General features: G+C 45.3%; 1 protein-coding gene across 1 annotated transcript in view; it reads left to right on the top strand.

The window, feature by feature from the left end:
* Positions 1–25,534, top strand: part of pknox2 (pbx/knotted 1 homeobox 2) — a 40,864-nt gene that overhangs the window by 2,407 nt on the left and 12,923 nt on the right. Inside the window, exons 2-11 of the mRNA XM_023835161.2 lie at positions 2,145–2,253; positions 4,654–4,790; positions 11,535–11,706; positions 12,835–13,020; positions 14,939–15,074; positions 15,277–15,374; positions 17,404–17,523; positions 18,664–18,740; positions 19,130–19,308; positions 19,772–20,021. Of these exons, the coding sequence (XP_023690929.2) occupies positions 2,167–2,253; positions 4,654–4,790; positions 11,535–11,706; positions 12,835–13,020; positions 14,939–15,074; positions 15,277–15,374; positions 17,404–17,523; positions 18,664–18,740; positions 19,130–19,308; positions 19,772–20,021 (1,442 nt within the window). The 5' untranslated portion in view covers positions 2,145–2,166. The remainder of the gene's footprint in view (positions 1–2,144; positions 2,254–4,653; positions 4,791–11,534; positions 11,707–12,834; positions 13,021–14,938; positions 15,075–15,276; positions 15,375–17,403; positions 17,524–18,663; positions 18,741–19,129; positions 19,309–19,771; positions 20,022–25,534) is intronic.

The raw sequence follows: 25,534 nt of genomic DNA on the forward strand, positions 1-25,534 counted from the left end.
CCAGGAAGACACATGGCCCCTAGCGGAAAACTGGGGTGGTTCCTCAAAGCACATCACTGAGCAACATTCGCAGGCTTCTTGTGCCAAATACCAGCAACGGTCCCCATATCCCCAAGTTTCCTTAAGTGATACACATGGCTTTGTCTGACTTTGGACATTCACTGTAACCACAAGAGCCAAGATCACAAAGGGGGCCTTGCCTCTCCATGTGTGACTGACGCGAGGGAAGAAGTGTCAAAAGATTTGACCCAAGAAACCAGCATTTCCTAGGAGAAGTGCAACACAGGTGTGTGTCTGCTGTTCTAAATCAGATCAAAACAAAGGTGGGGGCCCAGTAGGACACATTTTCGTCTCCTTGGGGTTCATCCTTCAGGTCAGATGAGGCAGCTTTGAAGCTTCACGCTCTCCATGCTGCAGAGTTAATAAGGTTCTGTCAGAGGGGTGGTAGGGCTGTAATTCTGAGCAGGAAAATGAAGCCATGCAAATTTATGAGGAGAATATTTCAGCTATGATTACTGTCTCATACAAGGTAAATCTGTCTTTATTGAAAAAGTAACCCTGGAGTAAATCCACCAGTCTGATCTCAATTGTCTTTGGAGGACAGAGCTAAATAGTTGATTAATTTAACTTTACTGCTCAGAATGACATGACAGTAAAACAGAGCAGATGAGAGGAATGAGTTCTTCAAAGGAGAAAGGTGTAACGAATACATGATGCTCTTTTTGAATCAATCTATTGTGTAATCAGCAAGCGATGTGAATATACTCAAAAATTGGGTTATAAAATCGCAAGAATCGCTCAATAGTATTCGAATCTTAAATACCAGTAGAACATCACGTGGTTTCCTCAAGAGAGCTTAAGATTGTTGATTTATCTGTGAAGGAGGTATAGGAGGGTTTGCTTCAAGAAGATTGACTATGTTATCTAGCCAAGTAGGGCAACCTATCAATCAGGGGCCTGTGTGTGTGGGAGAAAGTGAACTTGTGTTAGTAGGATGGTAGGCATCCTGTAAATTGAGGATTCACATAAGCTAACATGTATAATGGTATAGACACATCACTCTTTGAAGTCAGCAGTTGTGAGAAGGTCAGTAGTTGTCAGTTTTTGTGTGTATGAACAAATAATGGACAGATAAAGTCTACATGGACAGGTCCAAAATTGGGAAAGTCCGTTCTCCATAGACTCAACAGAGAGGTCGCTATATTGGGAAGGATGCACAAACAGGCCAGTAAAAGGGGAAAGGTGGTACAGAAATTTCCGGAAGGATGGGGCACTAGGGCGTGGAGACAACTGGTGCTCTCCGATGAGAGTGACGTCCATGTGGATTACTCTGTGTGTCTGCTGTCTGCCCTGGACTCCCAGGACGCTGAGTCTGGGCCAATTATGGGCGAGTGTGCCACAACCTACTGGGAGCTCTCTGCTCTACAGAATGTCAATTAGCCGAATGACAACAGCTTTAATAAGGCCGTGATTCGCTGTGCCATGTAATCACCCAGTCGCCTGCCGACGGAACACCCTGTTTGGGCTGTTAGCCTGTAGGGAGCTGTTTGCATCTTAGAGACTGTGTAGTCATTGTATGCAGATATACCTGTGTTGGCTAGCAATTCATACTCAAACTCATCATTCCAGTTCTTTTAAATAACTGTTTTTTGAGGTGTTGTCAGTTTACATCTCCTTATACAGTTTATATCTCCTTATACCGCTACAGAGTAAGACTGTTATTCTTTAAATAATTTGTCTAAATGGACATTAGTTGAGAAAGCTGAATTTTTTTCTATGTATATGATGGGAAGATGGGGAATGCCAAGTTCAGTTCCAGCAGGCTTGTCTTTGCTCATTATTACATCACAGCAACACCTGGTGGTGGGTCTTGAAATTGCTCAGGGGGAGATAGATCTTACTGACTTTCATGATCAGAACATCTGGGGACATTTTAAGTGCAAATGAACCACATTTGTTCCTTGACTGTTATCACCAAAAAGATGACAGCCCCAATAAAATTCTACTCTGTTTGTACAAATGTGAAATAGAGGATTTCAATCTATACTAAATGAGGATTTTGTGGATACACAGTACATTTTAGCTGAAAGCATGAAAAAAATAATAATAATCAAATAATTGTGAAATCATTTAATCTCCCTCAGGGTCTCAATGTGAAGCTATCCCATGATGCAACATGTGTCCCCAGCACCAGCACTGACAATGATGGCCACACAGAGCGTTCCTCCACCATCGTACCAGGAGAGCCAACAGGTGAGGGTTTGCGGAGATCTCTGGATGGCCGATCAGTTGAACCTGAGCTGATTTTGTCCCCATACATACGGGTTTGCTCGCTGCGGCCATTGTGCCGAACACTCCTGAGACAATTAGAGAGAACGCCCACGTCTTCACAAAAGCAGGACCTCACATCGGGTATCTTATTTGCCTTTCCCCGAAGCGGCAAGGGGAAGGAAGTTCTGGAATGTGTCCACAAGGAGCCATGCGGGGCGTGTTGCCGTGGCTTCCTTTGTCTCTGACAATGGACAATCAGGATGGCCTCTGAAGCGGAGGACAGTAGCCGCACAGGGGTGCCACGACACCCAGTGCGCCTGTTTTTAGCACCTCCCGTTATCCTGCCTTCCTGCTGCAGGAGGTGGGGGGAGAAGGGAGGGGAGGGTAGGAGAGAAGGTTCCTCAGATCAACCACCCCCCCCCCACCCCCCCATCCGTACAACCGTCTCCTTCCGCTCTGGGGATTAGTGCCGGGGAGAGAATCCTGAGCAGCAGGAATATAACAAATGCAGATGAGAGCTAGTTAAGTATGAAGAAGCTAATTTATTTCCCATTTGGAGTCGGGATTAAGACTTGAAGCTTCCTCCTCAGACAGGAATGGGGTGTAGTGTTGGAGGGGGAGGGGGCTTGATTCCAAAGGCTAATCACAAATGAGAGAGAGGAAGAGAGACAGAGAGAGCAGGGGAAGAGAGAGATACATTGCTAAAGGAGCAATATTATGTGCCGTCAAATACAGTGAAGGTCTTCGACGTAGAGAATAGAGACACTCAGACAGGGTCTTTCAGTTTGCCATGACGAATAAGGCAAGTGTTGTTCTGACCGCGACAGGAAGTTTGAAGAGCTTGGATTTAGGGACTGTGTCCCTTCTAATGTGAAACACCTTTAAATATGCAGACAGAACTCAGATCTGTTCCAATCCATTATGGCTGCAGACCCTTGGTGAAAAGATAAGCATTTTAAAGGAAGGTACGGGGCAGATACGCTACGTTCTCTTTGACATGCTGTGGCCAGACAACTGGCTTAGACAACCAGTATGGACAGGCGTTTATTTATTGGGTTGTCATGGGTGTCAAAGTAAATATTACCAAATATGATAAGTCAGGTCGGGGGGATTACCCAAGTCAAATGTCAGAGAGAAGTCTTTAAAAAAAGTAACAAACACACACACACACACAAATGTGTGTGTGTATGTATATATATATATATACATATATATATGTATATATATATATGTATATATATGTATATATATATACATATATATATATATAATTTTTGGTGGACTTGTTCTTCGAATGAAAATATGACTCATTTTCTGAAAAACTTATTCCATTCACCAGCTGTTCTTTCGCTTCTTCTCAAAAGATAAGACCGAAATGAATTACTCACACCACAGTACACATTCTCCCCCTCCAGTTACAATGAAGTTTCTTAATCTGCAAAAGCGCAGAGGTGATGGGCAGTGAGGGTATTGGTGGGGTGGAAGTAGAAGTCCGATAAGATTTCTAGGATGAAAGCAGAACGTGGGATGTTTTCCCCTAAATGGAGGTAACTGTACAGGGATACGTTTTCCCTTTCAGCAATCACAGGCTGACAGAGCTGGTGAACATCCACGGGACAAACCACACTTGATTTCCACGGCGAGTGCCATGATTGTGGAATTTTTCTATTTAGCCAGATTTCCAGCACCCTCCTGAATTGAAATTCCCGTCCTAACATTGTGACTTCATTCTTTTTCATTTTTAAATAGTCACGTCTTTTACATTCTCATTACACTTATTTATTTCACTATTTTATCCAAAGTGACATACAATTGACAAAGCAAGGTCAGCCAGTGTCTGGAGTAGCGGTGCTACTAGAGATTTTGGGCCCCATGAAAGCATATCATACTGGGACCCCAACCCAGACCAGTTCAATTATGTTCCACATTTTTTTTGTGGCAGGAGCCCTTTAATCGTCCCCTTTACAGCTCCCCTGCCCTGGAGGAGTTGGGGCTAAGGGCCTTGCTCAAGGACCAAAGCTGGACTTATGTAGGGGTTACACCTGGGTCTCAAAATTATTTTTTCTGGTTGCTACAGCAGCATTTTATGCTGTTGGTAGAGCCCTGAAAATGACTTTAGCCCAGGGCCCCCCGCCCCCTAGCTTCAACCCTGTCAAGGACCTAATGGTGATTTGAACCAATAACCTTCCGATCACTAGCACAACATCCTAACTCGCAGAGCCACAACCCTAAATGTAAGGGTTCATCAAGCCGTATTAAATAATGCATTTCAAACAGTGTAGGAAATTTAAAGTCTTGCATGCCTTACAGAGGAAGGTGGGCTGGGTGGATAGAGTGAGATTTGCTGACCAAACAGCCCCCCTGCATCATTTCACACCCTAGATGACGGGCACCACGCAACAGAACTCTAAGACCCAGCCGGTCCACCTCCCAGCATCCTCTGGGGCGGTGGCCACGCCAGTCAGTGTGACTCTGGACCCGCAGGCCCAGCTGGAGTCAGACAAGCGAGCCGTTTACAGGTAAGGAGGCGGGTCTTCCTGCTGTGAGTGTGACGCTCTTCCTGTTTCATGCCATCGCTTTGTTTTCCTTTACTGGAGGTGTGTTTTCAGGCCAAAAATCCAAGCTTGGAAGATTTAATGTCCACTTGACTTTGACCTAAAGCAGCCACTTCCTTTCTCAGTACTTGTGGAAATGCGACTGGTCAGCTTTTCTACGATTAAAACAGGCACAAACAGGTAAATGAGGGGAGACACAACTCCAGACAACCTCCAGCAGCCTGACAGTTTTTGAAGGTTAAAACACCTCATTAATGAATCAGTCAATGCAGGAGGAGAAGACGCTGTTTAGTTCATTTGGTGATTAATTTTCGCAGGGGTGTGTGTTCCTGTGCTATAAGTAGTTTGTCCCCATTTTGCTGCATGTATAAAAAAGCTATGCAGGGACTTCTGCGGTTTTGCTGTAATCCCCCCCTCCCCCCCCGTTCTGTTGTACCTCGTGGTTTCCCTCCACACCCCCCCACCCCTTCCCACTTCACACCTCGAGGCAAACGGTGTGAAGGCCTTGCCAAGCCTGGGGCTGAATTTCTAAGCTCCTCTGAGATACCAGCCTCTCTTTGATGTCGGCTGCCAGCCTAAGGGTGGCCGTAGGCGGTGAAAAGCACAGACTCAGCCCTTACGTGCTGTGCTGCTTTCAGCTGCTGCCTGCTTCCAAACCATCCGTGCACTTCCTAGCAGTGAGGGAAGATAAAATAAAAATGAGCCTTTTCAAAGGTTTTTTTTTTCTTCGTTTTCATTGCTCGTGACACATCTAAATGTTGGGAGTATCCAGAAGGCAGGCTGACGGTCTTCCTCCATTTTAAGCATCACATGCAACGTGAAAATAACGGGAGCTACGTGGAAATTTGCATTATGCAAGCATTAAACGCCATATTAAGGTGTCCAAATAAAGTCCCCCCAAAAGCACGATGTTCAGTAATTATTTCACCGCAAGATATATGAACATAAGGGGAGCGGTTGCTGTGAAACAGCAAGTTTCAGAAGGTAGGTGTATGGAACGCACAAGGTGAAATTAAAGGGGCGTTTTTCTAGAAGACAAATATATATAATTATAACTGCTTGCTCATCTTTGCTTTTCCTAATTCGGTCTTGATGCCCGCTAATCGATTTTTCGAGGATGACGTGAGCGTGCAAGATGTCATTGGAGAATAGGTCTATCTTATTACTGTATTTGGCAGTTTAAATTTTGCACAAAATGTAAAATCTTTGGAATCCCCACTTAAATAAGTGTTGAAGGGGATTCCAAAGATTTAACATTTTGCGCAAAATTTAATGTGCTTATAGAAGAAAGAGACAACTCACAGATTATGTCAACGCTCCTGTTTTTACCCAGAGCATGAATTTGCTGTTAACTGTAGTGGCTGTCAATCAAATTTGGGTTATAAGACATTACTGCTGTGATCCCCGATAACACGTTTTTCTAAACCCCTGGCACTTGTATTTTACGATAAAATAACGAACAGTAAAGTCACATATGCACATGGTTCTTTGAAATGGTAATTTAAAAAAAGAGAGTGAGTGAATTTTTTTACGTGAAACTGCACTGCCTCAAATCTTGTTTTAATCTTTGAAGGTGATGGGAGAAAGTAGTTTTTTGGACAGCTTTGATTTAAATCTCGTTTAACATTATGCCCACGTCAGTTTTCCCCCTAACTGCCTGGATTGAAGGCTTGAGCAAAGGCTACATTTTAGGATGGAGTTGCTTAATTATTAAATACGTAATCTACGCAAGTTAGGCCTATCGTAATTACCAGAAATAAAAACCACTGCAATCCCACTGATGTTTAGATTAATCTTGTGTTATACTAAATATGTGGCAAGAGGTCTAATCTTGTTTGGAATGGTTCATATTATGTTCATGGAAACACGTTTAGTAAAGGTATTGCTGGACAACAGAACTATTTTGGTGTTTATTTCATGAATGACACGTAAGACTGCAAAGGTATGATGAAGCAGTAGCAACTGTATTGTATGCAGTAGCAGATCATCTTCAAAGTTGCTGGACTTCCTGATACAGAAAACTAAATCGTATGTATTGGGGATGGATGGTATTAAAAAGAGGAAAATGCGATTTACAGAGTAAAACAGATGACTCTACAGTACGGGGAGTGAGAAGAGGGGAAGATAGTCCCTATATTTGTGCACGGAGAGTGCCATAATTCAGCCCCAAAGGCAAACTTCGGCTGCTTGCATCTCCGAAAAGCCCTGCCTCAGAAATAAAGCTCCGGGATGAGTGGTGGCGTCGCACTGAGGTACTGGGTGTTTGACAAGAAACAGCCGAAAACAGCAGGGCTTTGTGCTGCAGGGGCTCCATTTGAGACCGGTCCTTTGCGGGCTTTAGCTCTTGGAGGGGCTCCCGGCCAGTGACTGAGAGCATGCAAAGATCCCAGCTACCGCATACTTTAAAGCCACATTTTGGGGGCATCGCTGTTCTCAATCGTGGCACGTAACATGGTGCTTTTAAGTAAGGCATAAAAGGGGTTCATAGAGGAAAGTAAAACTGTAAGAAGTGTAAAGGTTTGGTATACAGGAGCTTCCTGATTATCAAGAAAAACACGAACGTGTGGAGCTATTCAATTTTAAAAAGAAGTAAAGATCGACAGAATAGAAATAATGGTGCATCAGGACGTTTTGCCCGGAATCGGGATAAGGAGCCCCTAAAACCGGTCGAGGGAAAAGTATGGAGTGTCAGGGAGATTTAGAGGCAAGCAGAGTTGCGGAAAGTCTATCCTAGGAACCGTGGGGGAAAGGGATTCATTTGGTGCTGCTCGGGAAAGCCTCTGTAATGTACCATAAACTGTTTACGTTCTCCCCCGCCAAGCATTCCCAGTAATGTCCTCACAGAATTAAAATAGTTCACGTTCTTGATGCATTACTTTGCATTTCCACCTCCCAGAAACCTGGTTTATTATCTTATTTTTAACTTTTTTAACCTTCATAAATGACACCTGAACAAAATTGTCGTAGGAACTTTATGATGCTATGCGTTTCCCTTTTTAGTAACAGTCATTATTTCAAGTTAATTTCGGGGTAACTGCGCATATATTTACTAAAAAGAGCAATGAGAAGATGCAATAAGAAGAAGCCTTCTAGATAACTGTCTCTGAGAAAACACACCAAATGGCTAAATGTACAAAATAAAATGTGGAGATAAAACACAGATAACCTTCAGCGCCATTGAATCTTAATTACTTAAGGAAGTAATTTGTTCACTTGATTAATTCAGTGCATTAAGTCAATAGCGTTCTGGAAATCAACAATTATGTAGCCTACATTTAATGTATGGAATTTAGATGCGGGTAATATGGCAGTAAACATGGTGTTTTATTGCACGCGTGCAAAGCTTTGGTTGAATAATGTACAGTATTTGAGTTAAAGTTTTCATTTAATAGTTACGCAACCTATATGAAATTGCATGCATTTAGTCAAACTAGAGGCACTCAGAAGTACTGAAAATAAGAAAACAGCCGTGATAAGAAATCTGGAATTTTTTTGTGATTCTGGTGCGGATTCTTGTGATCTACCAATCTTACATGTACTCATTGTGGACTAGGTCGTGGGGTGGGGGTTATGTCGCAATCAGCACAGGGCGCGACGCTGGGGGGTAGCAGCCAGGATGGGAGGCGATAATGCTGTGTTTGGGCTCCGAGTCAAAAGATGCTGGGATGACCAGTTCACCAATGAGGGTCACTCAGGGCGCTATATCCCAGCTCTTTCCCACCGCACATGATCGTTGAGGGTGTAGAAGACGCACTGCTGCGGGGAAGGGCTGGGGTGGGGTTAGGGTGCGGGGGCAAGGGGAGGGAGAGGTTTGTCAGAAACGCAGCAGGGATTGCCGCTTACTGGGCTCTAAATAAGGAGAAAAGGTGCGCTGCACGCTTGATTGGGAAAGGAAACACGCGGCGAGCCGTCTTCCCTGTAAAAATCCGAGGAATTTTAAATTAACCGCAGCCCCTAGGAGAGGCATAGCTTTAAAGGCTTGGGAAAATGTTCAAAACTCAGTGTTTTTTACATATTCAGAGAAGCCTGAGGACCCAAATGCAGTTATTATCAGTATAAAACCAGATTCTAACAAGATTTAAGACTTAAGATGCAATACAGATTTATTAATTTGACTATTAGCCAAAAATCTGCAAGGTTTAAGTAAGAAGTGTCGGGGGAGGAAAAAAAGACTCGGACTTGTTCATGCGTATTTTAACTGCGGCCTCTCTGTCAAGGGCTGCGACCCCATGCTTTGATTCACGGCTCGCCGTCACGCGGCGGGCGCCCGCGTGCTGAGCTGGTCCCTCTCCGGTCCCGTAAATCTGAATTTTACGGGGGGACTTTAACAACCCCCAAGTTAGTCGTCTCCGTCCACCGCAGTGCAGATACTCCTGCGCCCCCAGCGCAAAATCAGGGGTCCTGGGGCACTGCTCTGTTATGCGACGGCTCTAGTCTTGTGCAAGTTAAGAATCTACTTAATGTGTTTGCTATTGTAAACCTCGATTTTTTAAGAATAATTCACCTGCACTGGTTTGTTCCTTCCTATTTGGGACGGAGTAGTGGCGTTAAAACTAAAGTTAGTATGGTTTTTGTGTTTCACCAGCCCTGTCTCCCAATAACAAAAGACAGTATTTCCAAAAACCTGCCGCAGAGACGAATACGCTCTTACCTCAAAAAAATGAAAGCAAAATATCGTAAAGCTGAGTTCTAGAAAAGAGTGGTGTTTACTTTTTGGGGTTTAGATATTCGGTCCTCGCCTTTTTGCATCCGACATTTTCAGAGGTGCCTACAGTTACCGGGCTGTACGGAGATAATGCGGATTGTATCCGGCAGGCTACGGGGTTTTAATTCTCCGCCGGCCCGCAGGTCTGCGGCGCGCTCACGTGCCCGGCCCGTGGCTCAGGCCCCGGAGAGCCGACGGGCGCGAGCGCCGGTGAGCCGGGGTCAGGGATAAACAGCATTAAGCTTTTAATTTTCAATGGTCTGGGCCGCGAATTTTCAAAGGTTAACAGATTAGCTTCGCCCTCGGCACCTACGTTTAAGCTCTTATCCATCTGTAAAAATTGCGAGGATTTAAACCTTCGGAGCGGACATAGGGTATGGGGGCGGGGGCTGAGGGTATGTGGGGGGAGGTGGGGGTGAGAGGGGAGGTACACAGACTTAAACCTCCTCTCAGCCGTAGTGCTATTCATTGCCTGCTTATCCTCTCTGGAGATTTTTTTTTCCTTCCAAAACCTAGCCAATATAATGAAATAGTGTGAGCATATAAATGCAGGTATAAAAGTTCTGAAAGATATCCGCTACGGTATAAAAGCTGGACATTCAAAGACCATATAAGGAAACCCCACCCTTGAAATGTTCCCTGGGCTGAGAAGTTAGGCTTGGTTGAAGAGCAACACGGGTACTAGCTTTGGAGCCTGTTTATATTCATTGATTTAATGCGGATGCAGGTAATCTCAGTGTAGCGGCAGTGTGAAAAATAATGAATGATCTGTGCATAGGTCCAGGTCAGTGCTGAGGGGAGAAAATAGTTATCCCACCCAGAACTATCATGTTCAGGAGCAATCCTTGGATTTTTTGTAAGGTGGGGGGGGGGGGGGGAGGCATAAGAGGAGTCACCACCATAGGGGCCAATCTTATTTTTAGTCAATCATATGTTTTGACTGCTGAGTGACAGGGGAGGGTCACTTTGGGGGCCAATCAGCTTTCAGCTGGGGTAAATGCCCCTCTAGCCCACTGTACAAACCCTTGCTTAGGTTCCTCATTGAATTCCTGGACTTTCAGCAGTTTATTTGGTTCCGTCTCAGGTCAGGTTACCATAGATGGGCTGGCTGGAAGGAGCAGAGATTGTAGCATGTAGCGGAGCAGAGAAATGGTAGCTGATGGTGACTTTGGGAGTCAAAGGGCAGACAGATGCCTGTCTTATCAAGGTCTAGCAGCTATTGGGGCTGGGGGGTCAGGATGATAGGGGTGTGTGTGGGGGGGGGGGGTGGGGTGGAGTTCGCCGGGCCCCAGAACGAGTCCGGAGGGAATGCGGATCACCGTTCTGCACAGACCGACCTGCTTAGTATTCCTGTCACGCCGCCTGTAGGGAGCCGCATTAAATTGGGATCAGGCAGATTAGAGTCTAATATACCGGGCTATTAGAGGCTGCAAATGAGAGCGATGCATTACAGCCAGAGCGGGGGCTCTCTCTCTGAGTCCCCAGGTGCCTGGCTGCTCACTAGCCCCCCCCCATGCACAGACAAGTGAGGCATACCCCCCTCCCCCAGGTGAACACCGATGGTCAGGGGTGAATCTGATATTTTGGGTTGGGGGCGACCTTCCCCACTACTCAGGTTGAAAGTTATGCTATTAATGCAAATGTCACCGTTTTGTATTTTAATTCTTCTGTGTTGTCAGGTAGATTTCGAGTGTCATATTGTGTAGCGTGGAAAAAAAAAAAAACTCAAGAAGCTCTATCCCATGTGACTCATGACTTCCATGGCTGGAAGTTTCAGCACTTGGCTGTTTCCCCACTGAGAAAAGCGTGTTGTGTTGGATTGCTAACACACCAGGCTGTTTATACTGGCAAAGCACTAAGTTGCAAGTCACTTTGGGCAATAGTGTCAATTAACCAGTACAGTGTACTGTTAATACCAGTTTATCACCAGTAAATTGACATAAAGGTGTCAAAGGTTTATATTAGGTAGATCGTGCTGATTTTTTGCTTAACCCCTTCCCCAGACACCCCCTGTTCCCGCTGTTGGCCTTGCTTTTCGAGAAGTGCGAGCAGGCCACGCAAGGGTCTGAGTGCATCACGTCGGCCAGCTTTGATGTCGACATTGAGAACTTCGTCCACCAGCAGGAGCAGGACCACAAGCCATTCTTCAGCGAGGATCCTGAACTGGACAATCTGGTAATCCTTACCTTCCAAAGACCGCCGTGTCTGTGGCGCCCCCTGGTGGCCAAGCTCCGGTTGATTTGGGCCAGCCCACCCTACACCTTAGTCTTGTCCAGAGCATCCATCCAAAACCTGACAACACCAGCGCTGCGTTCTGGCACGGCGGGGACCCAAACAGCCCGAGGTTGACGTCCTGCGGTGATACTCATCTTTTTCTTTTTGCTTTTTTTTCGTTTTCTGCTGCCTGCCACCCTCCTTCTCGTGAGGGCTTAGCTGTAATTAGAAACTGGGGAGGGAAGAAAAAGATGGAAAAAGGTCAGCGTTCATCATTACGGGGGCGCTCGTCCGATGCGTGGCATGCAGTCAATTAACTCTGCATCTGTGTGCTTTACGAGACGCGGGCCACGGGCAGCCCCCGCGCGCCGTAACTCTTCCACGGGACAGTTATATTGCGCGCCTCGATGCCTGGAGAGATGGCACCGAGCCCTGATTAAATGAGCTGCGATAATTGGCAGATTTACCCCTCCTTGGCGAGGCCCTTTTTTTTTACCCCGTTTTCGCCGTCCCCGTGCCCTTCAGTAGTGACTTTGAAAGTGCACTATGTAGGGGGCGGGGGGCTAGAGGGTTGCTCAAAAATCCAACCTCATGGTTTCACATCCTCTGACTGATGCGCTGGGCCATCGTGGCATTCTGGGGTTTTTCGGAGGTTACGGAAGTTTCTGGAAGCTCCAGCATGACCACTGATCTTCCGGGTTAAAGTGTGGGCTGGTGATTCAGATGGCGGGGGGAGAATTTAAATGATATTTGATGGCTTTCCAAGGGTCCCGGATTCAGCGTGATGTATATCAGATTCATTTGCTGGAGTGTCCCTGCGCATCGCGGCTACCCATCCAAAGGACGTCTGGTCATCATCCTGCCATTCAGGTTCCCCATGTGACTCTAGTGATCAGCCCCTGTAAAGCTCCTCAGGCCACCCCATACGCACCAACCTCAGCACCCCTCTCTTTTTGCTCATTTACTTAGTCGCCACTGCCCAAAACTGCTTTGCAATTCGTGCGCCTCATTAAAAATGAACAATGCTGAATTTTCATTAAAACAATCTTGTGGTTTCTGGCTCGAACCCGGAGTTTTCTGTGCCCTCAGATGGTGAAGGCCATCCAGGTTTTGCGGATCCACCTTCTGGAGCTGGAGAAGGTCAACGAGCTCTGCAAAGACTTCTGCAACCGCTACATCACCTGCCTCAAGACTAAGATGCACAGCGACAACCTGCTGAGGAACGACTTGGGGGGGCCCTACTCCCCGTCCCACACCTCCCTCGGGCTACAGCAGGTGAGTCTTCCTCGACAGGACAAGTGACTCGAATGCGGCGTCGGTTACGAAGAGTTCAAAGCCACTGTGATGTGGGAGATGCGGGCTAGATCAAAATCGACATTCTCCTGAAGTTCTGTCATTTGTGGATGATATATATATATATATATAAATATTTCCTATGGTCAGATGCTGATGGGACAGCAGCACTGTTGTACTTCAAACTATAGAAAGTTTGCTATATGTTGCCTTCGGCAACGTGTATAAACCAGACGCACAGAGAACGCTTTCTAGATTCATTCTCATATTTTATAGGATACTCGAATGAAAGCACTGTCAGAGTAAGGCGACGACCAGAAGGGGGATTTAGGTATTTTGAACGCAGTTTATTTTTTGCTCAGGTTGCTTTTTATAACCAAACTAAAAAAGCAGAAATTGTCTATTTTGCATTCGATGCAGGAGGCTTCGGAGACGAGCCTGCAATCGAAATTCTCTGGGTGGCGGTAGTTTTACGGGAATTTAACGTGGAGCTGTAAACCATCCGTACATTTATGCGGTGGCCTTTTAAAGGAGCGGGTCTGTGTGGGGAGTGGGGGTCGATCTGGGCACGTTGTTTTTTTGTGTGTCCCCCAGCTGCCCTCTGACCTCCCCCAAGCCCAGGTCACACTCAGCATCTTGATGTTCACTGGCAGATCTTCCATGAGAATGGAGAGTTTTTTTTTTTTTTATCTTTGTGCACACAAAGAGGCAAAGTGACCCCCTCCCACCCCCCACACAAGCAGAGGCTGAGAGCTTTCTGACTGGAAATCTTTTACCTTGGCATCCACTTTATACATATGTGTATCTATGTGTGTGTGTTACTATTACTGTGCGTGATGCTTGCACTAGGAGAGCCGACTTCCCCATTTGATTGTGCAAGTGCACAATGACAATGAATTTGACTTTGATGAAGTGGACACATGGAAATTATTGTGAATTGCTTTCCTGCTGTCAGAAATGCACAGGTAATTCTTACTCTGACATATCGTTCCAGGAAATAAAGAGGAAAGGAATGAATGGGACAGAAACCTTCCTTTCCCGCTGTCTGCTGCATAGCGATGTCTCTCCTTTCACTTAGAGTTGTGTTGTGTACAGGACACAGTGATAATGGCAGCCGGCTTCTTGTAATGTGCGAGTCTGTCTCTTTAAGACGAGAATATCACTCTCATGTCCACGCAGGATGGCTACATTCGCAGAGTGGTGCCAGGTTTATTGAAGGGAAGGATAATCTGGAATCTGTCCGAAGGGGAATGCAGCTGAACTGCACTTTCCATACGTCTTACAAAAAAGGCCGTGTGTGCTTTAAGGGACACTCTAACACCTCTGATGGCAGAGCCAAAGTCGATGCATTGATATTGATGTTCATAATTTTACCAGGAATTCTCACAGATTCCTTACATATTTCCCAGAGAGCAATTTCAGCTTCACTCATTGTTATAAAACCTAAATGATTGCACACCATCTACATCAGTTACATGAAAGTAATATTTTACCTGATATTTGATATTTATATCTACCTCACTTAACTGCTCTGACCCCTGTAGGTTGGCCAGAAGAAATTCAGATTGTAGGTACAAAAATAAGAAATGATAGTGTTTCAGATGCTAACCTTTTCTTTGAGTTTAATAAAAGAAGCAGGAAATATTTTTAATTTTGGCATTTGACTGTGGCATTACATAAATATGGCTTTGTCAAAATTATTTCGACTGTGAGCATGGAATATTTATACAAACAGCAGTCTGGCTCTGTTTCTAAATGCTGGGATGTTTGTTTGTGCTGGGACGCTGTCAGGTTTTCCCTGGCTTCCTCTGCTCTTATTTGAGGTGAATCTAGGCAGGCTTCAGTGGAGCTTCTACACACTCTTTTATTCTGTGTCCCCCCCCCACTCCCTGCCCCGCAGGACCTACTGCAAGGCTCCACCCCGTCCATGACAGCAGTCTCCAGCTCTGTCAACCCCTCAGGCATCGTGGTCCCCGGCAACGCCCTGCAGCAAGGCAGCGTTGCCATGACCACCATCAACTCACAAGTGGTGTCAGGTGTGCAGACTCCCTGCAGATTCTTCTCTTATTGGCCGTTCTCCTTTGTCCCCGTAGGCCAGGGATTGTCCAGCTTTTGTGACCCACATTACCTAGACTAGTGTTGCATGCCCGCCATGTTTTTTCAGGATTTACCCCCCCAACATTGTCTGTCAAAACTGAGAGAGCTGATGTACGTGACATGTGATGCTCTCCCAACCAGGTGGGGCCTTGTATCAGCCGGTTACCATGGTGACATCACAGGGGCAGGTGCTAACCCAGGCTTTACCCCAGGGGACTATCCAGATCCAGAATGCACAGGTGAGAGACCAGCATCAATCTGAACCCTCTGAGAGAAATGTTGGGAGGGGGGGGGCTGCGCATGGGAAGGCTGGGATTGGGCGGCCAGGAGATGGGGGCGGAGCTCACGGCAGCCGAGCGCCGGGGATAGCCCACACTAAGGGAAGGCCACATCAGCACACGGTGAGGTCATTAGGTAGGTAGGGGTGTGCGGCCAGGTAATCCGGTGTTTGACAGACAACGGCGGGGTCTGGGCGAATACCCAGGACCCAGGCGGGGGCTGTGCGCTACACGCAGGCAGGGAATAGAGCGCAGCTCACGGCTACATCACCGACAAGAGCCCGGTAATGATACCCGGCTCGGTGCTGCCAATTAATTCAGCCTGCTTCCTGGAACACACATTCCCTGTGCCGAGGGGGAGGGGGAGGGATTTACACGTGACACCCAGCTGCAATGGTAATGAGAGCCTTTTTGTGTGTGTGTGTGTGTGTGCCTGCGTGTGAGATATTATTTATTTATTTAATAATCAGCAGGGAGCTGATTTTTTTTTATGACTTGCGCTTCCAGTGTCTGCATTAAATTAATTACATTTATTTTTAACAGGAACGTGGAAATCTTTTTATTTATTTATTTACTTATTCACCCTTTCAAGATCATGCAGACCTCTGGGGTCCTTTGAGTTTCCCGTGATTGTAACTGTGTCTTTTTGTCCACCCCCCTAAACCCACCCCCACTCCCTCATTGCCTTGCCATGCCAAACGAACATGGCGGATATTTGCGTTGCGCGGACATATTATGAATATTCTGAATTCGTATGGCGCCATTATCTCAGCACCCCCCGCCCCCCCCGAATCGGCGGCGTGGCGGTGTCACCCCAGGCTCCCGTCGTACCCCCACGGCGCTGTTATTATCCTGAGAAACGGTGGCAGCAGTGTGCGAATCCAAACTGGGTTTGTGCGCAGATGGCTTGTGAAAAAGGCTTGAAATGAGCCCTTCTAGGCGGCTGTAATTGGGCGCGGGGGGCTCCCCCCCCTCCCCGTGGCAAGAGGTCTATCTCTTGGACTTCAAACACGCCCCCGCCGGTTGTCCCTTCCCGCACCCCTGACGGCGGATTTCCCCCCACCTGGACTGCTCTCTCCCGCTCCTGGTGGATCGGGGCTGAATAACACTAATCGAGGGGGCTTCCGAGCACCTCCCTACCGGCGCCTTGGTGCGCGTGGCATCTGCCTGCCACCTCTGCCCACCTACGTCTGCCTTCCTGTCTGGCTCTGCCCATCTGTCCATCTGTACGCGCTTCTCTCCATGTCTCTCCTTCAGGTTTTTTGTTTTTGGCAGAGGTCCCATATAGTGCAGCATGCAGAGTCAGACGGGTCTGGGAGGAAGCTGCTGGCATTACTGATCGCAGTTACGTTACGAATTAGCCCATGTAGCTAATGAAGCTAATGACGGAATTCCAAACAGAACGGCGTGGCTAATCTCTGGTCATTTATGGGGAAATAAGGGGCTTATTCTTTTGTACGAGCTGATTTCGAGCCAGGGTGGTGATGGAGGGGGGCAGCTCTCAGTCTAAATGGAGAAGTAGGACCGTGGGCAGGAAGAGAAGCTGTGTGTGAGGCTGCCAGGGCTGAGGGGGGGCAGAGGGAGGTGTGTCACGCCTTGACTGCTACAGTGGGGCTCTGAGAGGCGAGCTGTAGATAGGAGGACAGCAGAGTGCAGGACATCTGTTGCTCCAAAGAAGGCTGTTTCCATCAAGTATGTTTACTGGAACAATTGGCAGTAAACTGGAGCCTGAACTGGAAAGCCTGGGAAAAAAGAATGTATATATATTTATAAATAAATATAGCTGAGCTGATGAAATACTTCACATTATCTCTCAGGAAAAAAAAAAGTTGTTGAAAATCTGTTCATCTTTTCTTATTTTTGACATCAACAATGAGGGGAGTGTGTTGCTATGGCAATAAAATGCCTCACCGCCAGAAGAATGCAAAAGAAGCTGGCATGGTGGTCACCATGGCAACGCCAACGCATCCCTTTTCTCGTCTCCTTCAAGGTAAACCTGGACCTCTCGTCCCTCCTTGACGGCGATGACAAGAAGTCAAAGAACAAGAGGGGTGTGCTGCCGAAACACGCCACCAACATCATGCGCTCCTGGCTCTTCCAGCACCTCATGGTAGGCTGGCTGCTGGGAGGGGGTGGGGCATGGAGAGGCAGGGCAATGGCAGAGCTTAGAGGGGTATGGGCAGCCTGAGTCCTCGAATCTTTTTATAGCAGGAGTGGGCAATCTTATCGGTGTCTATGCGGGTTTTCACTGCAACTCCCTTATTAGATTGGTAATTAGAGGACTGATTGGCTGAAGAGTCCTCACACCTGGGTTTGAACAGCTAACCCAGGGGTCTCCAACTCCGGTCCTGGAGAGCTACCGTCCAGTAGGTTTTCTATCATACCCAGCTTCTGATGAGCCACACCTGTTCTCAGGTAAATACCAGGAACAGGTGTGGCTCATCAGAAGCCAAGTAGGATAGAAAACCTACTGGATAGTAGCTCTCCAGGACCGGAGTTGGAGACCCCTGAGCTAACCTAAAGGTTATCCAAAAACCTGCATAGACACCAGCCCTTTGCGGATAAGATTGCCCACCCCTGCTTTATAGTGACTACTTTATATCTCCTCAAAACAGGTGGTCTCTGTGGTAGTCATGGCCGAATGAAGCTTCATGAACCATTTGTTGTATTTTCTGACCCCACTGGATGGTGCTCTTTGTTGCCTCAAAGCGAGCCAAGAGCACCATCTAGTGGTGCCAAAACATACAGCAATTGGTTCATGTAGCTTCAATTAGTCATCACTACTTTGTGGTTTATCACAGGCCTTGACCAACTTGTGAACTGTAAACCTTCATTTACTGTACAAACCAGGCAGCATTTAATGACATTTCTGGGTGCGGTATGTGGCTCATCAGGCTAGGACTCTGTGTCTGTGATCAGACGGTTGTCAGTTTGAATCCTGAGCTTAGCACACTTACACATCTGTTGTGCCCTTGAGTAAGGCCCTTAATTAACAATTGCTCCAGGGTCACCAGATAAATAGCTGACCCCGCACTCGCCATGCTTCACTCTCAGCAGAAAAGGCATTCTTATGTAAATGGGCAAATAAAGTATCTTCATGTCATTTTTTTCATGAAAGCTGTACGATTCTTAGTTCATGTTTTAGTCCATTGAAACATATTCTTTGGCTCCAAGCAGTAGAAAAAAACTCCAACTCAGCATTTTCTTGACTGCAGTTATGGATCTTCAGAAATATTGTGTTTACTTTCAGCACCCGTACCCCACAGAGGATGAGAAAAGACAGATAGCTGCACAGACAAACCTCACCTTGCTGCAGGTCAACAACTGGTAAGGCTGACTCCAGAATGACAGGGGCTTGTTGGGACACAAGGCGGACATTTTTATTCTTCGTCCAACAGCCTGCTTCTCATCATTATTGCAGTTATGTTTCTGTTCAGAGAATATCTGTAGAAAGGATGATTTATAGACTTCAATGTTCAATTGCTGATTGGAAATCTTAATATGGAACACTGTTCACTCAATTCTTTGGCCATCTTTGGTTTAGATTAAGTGGTTCTGTTTAACAAGGATGCCTATCCCCTTCTGTTAGGGGAGGCATTTCCTATGTGGCGTTTTCAAGTTTTTGCCATTTACAGTACTTCGGCTCCATCTGCTGGTGAAATCAAATTACTACCTTAAACTGAGTCGAGGTATCTGCGTGTTTCTTGCAATGCCAGGTTCATCAACGCCCGCAGGCGGATTCTGCAGCCCATGCTGGATGCCAGCAACCCCGACCCTGCCCCGAAGACCAAGAAGATGAAGTCTCAGCACCGGCCGACCCAGCGCTTCTGGCCGGACTCCATTGTGGCTGGTGTGCTGCAGACCCACGGGACACACTCTGGCAACAACTCAGACAGTTAGTTTAACACTGCACTCTGATAGCTGTCTCTGCTACACCATGACAGCCCTATGCCCAGGGGCGGATTAAGGTGTACAGAGGCCCCTAGGCTACAGTAGTCTGTGGGGCCCCCAACCCCGCCCCCCTCCACGCCAATGGGGGCCCCCTTGCAGGCTGGCACACGTGGGGCCCCTAGGCTTAAGCCATATCTAGCCTGTGCGTTAATCCGCCCCTGCCTATGCCTCACACTCTTAGTACTCTATTCCATTTTTTTTACCCCTAATTGTGTACTCTTTCACTAGTTCAGTGTATGGCAACAGAGTTCTGTTTCATGTTTTTCAGATTATACATGGATACCTTGACTCAAATACAGTATTTTGTGACTTAAGTGCATCAGCAGTACAGTGACTTGTGAAATTTAGTATGCTTGTACTCCCCCTAGTGGTGGGTTTAGCCTAAGCACTCTGTCCCTCCCCACCAGGCTCCCTTGCCATGGACAGCTTGCAGCCGCTGTCTTCTGACTCTGCCACTCTGGCAATGCAGCAGGCCATGCTGGGGGGAGGAGAGGACTCCATGGACGGCTCGGAGGAGGAGGAGGACGAGGACGAGGAGGAAGAAGGGATGGAGGAAGAGGAGGATGAGGAAGAGGAGGAGGAGAGAGCAAGGGCGAGGCAGCTGCACAGTGCCGGAGTGAGGGACCTAGGCCTCGAGGACAACGAGGGCATGGAGTGAGGAGAGATGAAGAAGAGGAGGGGGAGGGAACGGCACAGCCGGACCAGGGCAATCACGCTCGCCACACTGCACGAACACAGCACACACTCACACACTCACACACTCAGCTCGCCATCTATCCCAGCATCAGCCACACACTCACGTAGACAGCGGACTTTGGTTTGGGCCCTCATTCTTCTCCGGGGAATAGACTTGACTTTGCGATGACGGCGTGCAAGCAGATATGTGTGGAAATATCGAAGAAGTGGAAGAGGAGAGTTAACTACGGTTATTGGGGAGGGGATTTTGTATTTCTGGCAAAAAACAATAGCTATTATGTGTCAAACTAACCCTCTTTGGTTTTGTGTGTGTTTAAACACATAGAAACTGATTTGGTGTTCCTATCTACCATGATGAACGATATGGAGTATGTTGATAATCTTGACAACTCAATTATGTACAAATGTCGACCGTCCGGAAATGCTGGTAGGGGGCTGCAGGAAGTGAACCATTTTTTTCTGTGTAACGCTGAGTCCTTCCCCAACATGCAGACGGAGTTCTACCAGTACGTCTCACTCCCCTCTCAGGTTGATTTCATAATGCAATCATTGATCACGTAAGTGATTTCGCTGAAGCGCATATGGGATTTTTTTTTTCTTCGAAGCATGATTTATAATAATAGTTCATATCAACAACAAATCGTTTCTAGAAACAGTGCAGAAGGACAGCGCAAAGTATGTGTATTTGACTTTTGGAGCCATGGTAGACATTGGAGGCAAGTCATCTCCAGTGTCTCGAAGAAGGCAGCGATCTTCCTACATGATGGGCACGTGCCTGTAAATAGGGAAAGACGGGCTTCCGGTATTACGATTGTTTATTACGAGGAAAAGGACGCCGCCCGCCCAGCTAGGATGGGACCTGAGAGCGATAACACAAATGCAAGTGGAGCAGAAAAGAACGAAATGTCTAAAAGCAACCAAAACATTAATAAAAAGACGGGTGTGCTGTGTCACTACTGTCAATCCAGAAGAATGAAAGAGGGATGAATAATGAAAGGACGAAAACGGAAAGAACGATTTGGAAGGAGGCTTGCCTGAAACGAATCACATTCTTAAAACGACTCTTTTTTATGTGAAGGACTTGAAAACTATGAAAGATACTTCTGCCATTTTTATTGTGCGACATGAATCTGCGTAAAATGAGATCACCTGTTGCTGACATGATATTTGAAGGAAAATGTTCAGAAATGTTCATTGAAATAGTTCTTCGTGAAGTCTGTTCCTCATTGTTTCTTGATCTCGCTTGCTTTTCAAATGCATTTTTGTTTATCTCCAAAGCAAGTTATGAATAGGGAAATTTTTATTTTGTTTGTATACATCGTTGGCATAATCTATTGTGTTTCAATAGAATGTTTTTTTTAATTATTAAAAAAAATAATCAACTGCTTCAAGTACTTGTAGTGACATTACAGCCAGCAATCCACACTACTTAATTCATACCACTGAAACACTTAGGCCTACCAACAGAAAAACAAAAGTGTTAAAATCGCTGTACTGTTCTACATCTATATCACCTCCTGTTCCTGTCAACATGGGCTCATGGTATAAGCTTGGCTGTGTTTTCTAGTCTGCCTCCTTGTAACAGCCCAGCGTTACAGATATGTTGCTGGTTAGTAGCCCACGTGTGTCATGCAGCGGCTCTGTAATCTTTCCCAGTCACACAGGGTCCCGCGTCTTTTTCATTATGTACCCACTGATAGAAGTATTAAACGTGTAATTAAAAAAATTACAATGTATGTAAACGTCCCGGCAACACCCTGGGCAGCTTTAAGAAGAAAGAACATCTAGCTTACAAGGACTTATTGAGCCAAGAAAAAAAAAGCTATTTACATAGGCATAGTATTTTTGGACAACATCAAAAATAAATACATCCATCATCAAGATATGTTCTGTGCCTCTGAACAGCTCACGTGGAGTCTCACATAACTGAATCAAAAAAAGAATCTTAGAGTGAACAAAATTATTTCGGTTCATGCGTTCATTTCCTTCAGATCATAGTGAGTGAATCATCGTTCTGTTCCGGAACAGCCATTTACAAGCCCCACCCACTAGTGTAATCATGTACAAACACCTGAAAGAGCATTTATAGGCCTATAAAAATACGTCAAATATGTATAAAATTATAATATTAGTTATTTATAAACATATAATCAGTTGAAGATTCATAAGACACCTCTGCATTTCTGTCAGCTGACCTGGGTACTGCTGTCACTGAAAGGGTTGATGTTGATAATTTTCTGCTAAGGAGGCTTGGTTGAGGTGTTCAGGTAGGTGCATTAATCATTGCAGTCGGCTGTCCATGGCAAGGGCTAATCAATGAGCCGTGATTTTACATTTTGAACATTTCCACTGTCAGGAACACAATGCTTTTGAAGTCATTGTCCAAAGAGTGTCCTCAGCCACATTGCACTGCAATCTCTGAAGCCAGTGTATTACCTTTCAGTCCAGCTAATATGATCTTTTCTTGTGCTTGGAGACCAGACATTGGACTTTGAAACTGATATGCGCTGTCCTGCAGACACATCCCTTGTTGCTTCTGCAAATGGTCTCAAAGTGTCAACCGCTTGGCTGACCTGAGATTGTTCCTCCACACTAGCACAGTACATTTTCCCCAGAAGACAAAGTGCTGTCTGTTGCTTGTGCATTATCTTCCGAATTCTATCAGATTCCCACATCCTTCTGTAGTCTATACTCTGGCAACTGCAACTGACGCTGTATGTCTTTGAGCTTATTGGCTGCCTAGGTGATGCGATTGAAAGACCCAGCGATAGTTCTGCATTTTTCCAAGATGGATTCCAAACTTAGTACCCAACCCTAAAGGAGTCCTTAACAACTGGGTGTAATATATGTGAAAACTGTGGAATGTGTTCTAGTTAGTGTTCAGACTTCAAGTGCAAGCCTGAATTTGCTAAATTTTGATCAATGTAATGACTTAAAACACTCCAATAACCCTCTGTTGTTCTGGATGTCCACATCACAGAGGTTAGAAGCACACTGCTGGCAGATTCCCAGTTCTGTTCTGTCTTGTGTGTTCAGGTTGGGAATTTCACTGAAATTTTCACCTTTTGTTATGAAATGCAGAGACTTTCACAGACAGACAGACACCTCTATCTTCAACAAAGCAAACAGGTTGCAAATAAGTACCAGTGTTCTCTGCTAGGGTCTTTGTAATCTCATAGACTCTTAGAAACTCATTGGAAAGGGGGCTTTTATGTATGCAGGAAAAACTGAAATTTAACAGTCATTAAGTTTTCTTTTCATTCTGATCAGCCTCCCAATATAACACAGTTTGATATTTTGTTATAATTGTTACTGATAATTAATAATCAATAATAATAATTAATATGGCTTTAACACTGTCTTAATGCCTAGCTCATGCTGTTACTGTACATTTAATAATATCTTAAATGAACATTCAGCTGAACTATAAAGGTTCTCAATAGACATAACCTGGGCAAGTAATACAGGTTCCTGAACATTGTCTCCTGTCTAAATGCGATGCAGCTCTAGTTTCTGCTGGAGGTTCTAGGAACACTTTTGTCATTTCTGCATCCGGTTGTGCACATCTTGGTGTGTGCTCTTTGAAGGTTGGAGTGAGTTGCTTGCATTGTCAGTATTCTGTACTTCTTCACCTGAAATACAGCAATGAGCGTACCTGTATGTTGTCTGTGGGTGTCTGCATTTCGTGCTTCACAGGGGATCTGTCCTTGTGGGTAAGAATTCACTGTCTAGTGCAAGTTCAAGTTCAAATTCACATTTTATTGTCATATACTGATAACAATGCAACACCATTACCACTAATGAAATTTCTAATCTGAGAGGCACTTCAACTTTATGTAGCACGTGCTTGCTTCGGATTGGCTGTGGTAACCTGGTTGGTTTGTCTTTGGATGTGGCCAATCTTGGGCAAATCTAGGACCAGTATGTCTAGGTTCAGTACGGAGGTGAGGTGTGGGTGGCAGCATACACAGAAGACACAAGGCAGATAATCACCAACTTTACTGATAGGAATGAAAAATGGCATAACATACACAGAAAATAAAATAAACTTAACTGAACCTAAAATAGTTCTAAATTTTAACTTTTATAGCTAAATTTAGAAGCAACCGCTAATTACATTGAGATTAATTGTAATTGGGCTTAGGTTACCTTTAGATTCACCAACTTGTTTGTTGGTTACCCTTTTTAGTTCAATCCCACCGGCACAGGGATGAAAGAAAGGTAAGTATACAACAATTTAGATAAATGAAATACAATCGCAGTCGCAAAACAGCATAAACAATTTGACAGTCCCGCGTTCACAGTCTTACCACAAATCCGGTAGTTAATTGAACAGGAGTTGTCAACACTAGGGTCAGTTCAATTCCTTAATGGGTGGCTCGCCATCGACATCCAACGATATTCAAATGCAGTTCCAAGAAGTTTTGATTCCCTCTAAAGAACCTGACCTGCTTAAGCAAACAGGTATTATAATACTACAATATTTACAATATAATATCAGTCACTGTCTAATTATTAGTTACAATTAATCCAATATACATCACTATATATTTAAGCAAATACTTTTACACATAAACAATCAACTAACAATGACCTTTTACAGCATGATAAAGAATTGTACATTTACTTCAATACAAAACGTATTTATGCAATACACTCGAAATAAACATATTTCTAAACCAAATTACGGTATTATGCCTCTTTTACTGCACACACATGTTTAGTGAATAAAGAAAATGTACCTCTGGTCAAAATGTGCACACGCGGTTGCTCCGGGCCTCGCGCGTGACTAGTAGCAGCTAAGATTAAATGAAACCCATTTAACTCGATGGTCTTAACACTTTTTTCCTCTTTAAAGAATAAACACATTATAACTATATTTTACATTAAATCATTCTTAACATCTAAAGTACTTATACTACTGCAACATCTCGGCAACGCTTACGACCAGGTAACATGTGTAACTCATATTATAATCAAAGTTTACGTACAAAAGAAAAAGCTCGGCAATCACAACCGATGTCTCGCTCTCTACATACTCTTCTAATGTTTGGTGAAGTTGGTGAACCAACTTGTTCACTGTCTGAGAAAACTACGTAGCTCACTTCTTTTTGGTAACCTGGGAAAAACCGGAACATTCCAGTTCTCCACTGATGAGTGGGCGGGGCTGCACTCACGCAAATTGAGTTTAACCTCTTAAATGCCAGATGGTTTTAACCACGCCATTTCTCTGCATGTAATGCATGTTACATCTACACAATAAATAAAATAGAAGGGCATTGTTACGTTAATAATGCCACGGGACAACGACTTGCTTTAGAATCCCTTTATATTCTTAGTGCGCACACACATTGCACTTTTCTATAAATTCCCCCGGGTGCACCCCCGAGAGCTGTCCGGTTCACAACACATTACCGGAACCATTGTTGCTATAAGACATAACATCACATCTTCCCCCCTTTAAAAGAAAATAA

The sequence above is a fragment of the Paramormyrops kingsleyae genome, chromosome 6 (assembly GCF_048594095.1).
Source record: "Paramormyrops kingsleyae isolate MSU_618 chromosome 6, PKINGS_0.4, whole genome shotgun sequence".
Taxonomy (NCBI): domain Eukaryota; kingdom Metazoa; phylum Chordata; class Actinopteri; order Osteoglossiformes; family Mormyridae; genus Paramormyrops; species Paramormyrops kingsleyae.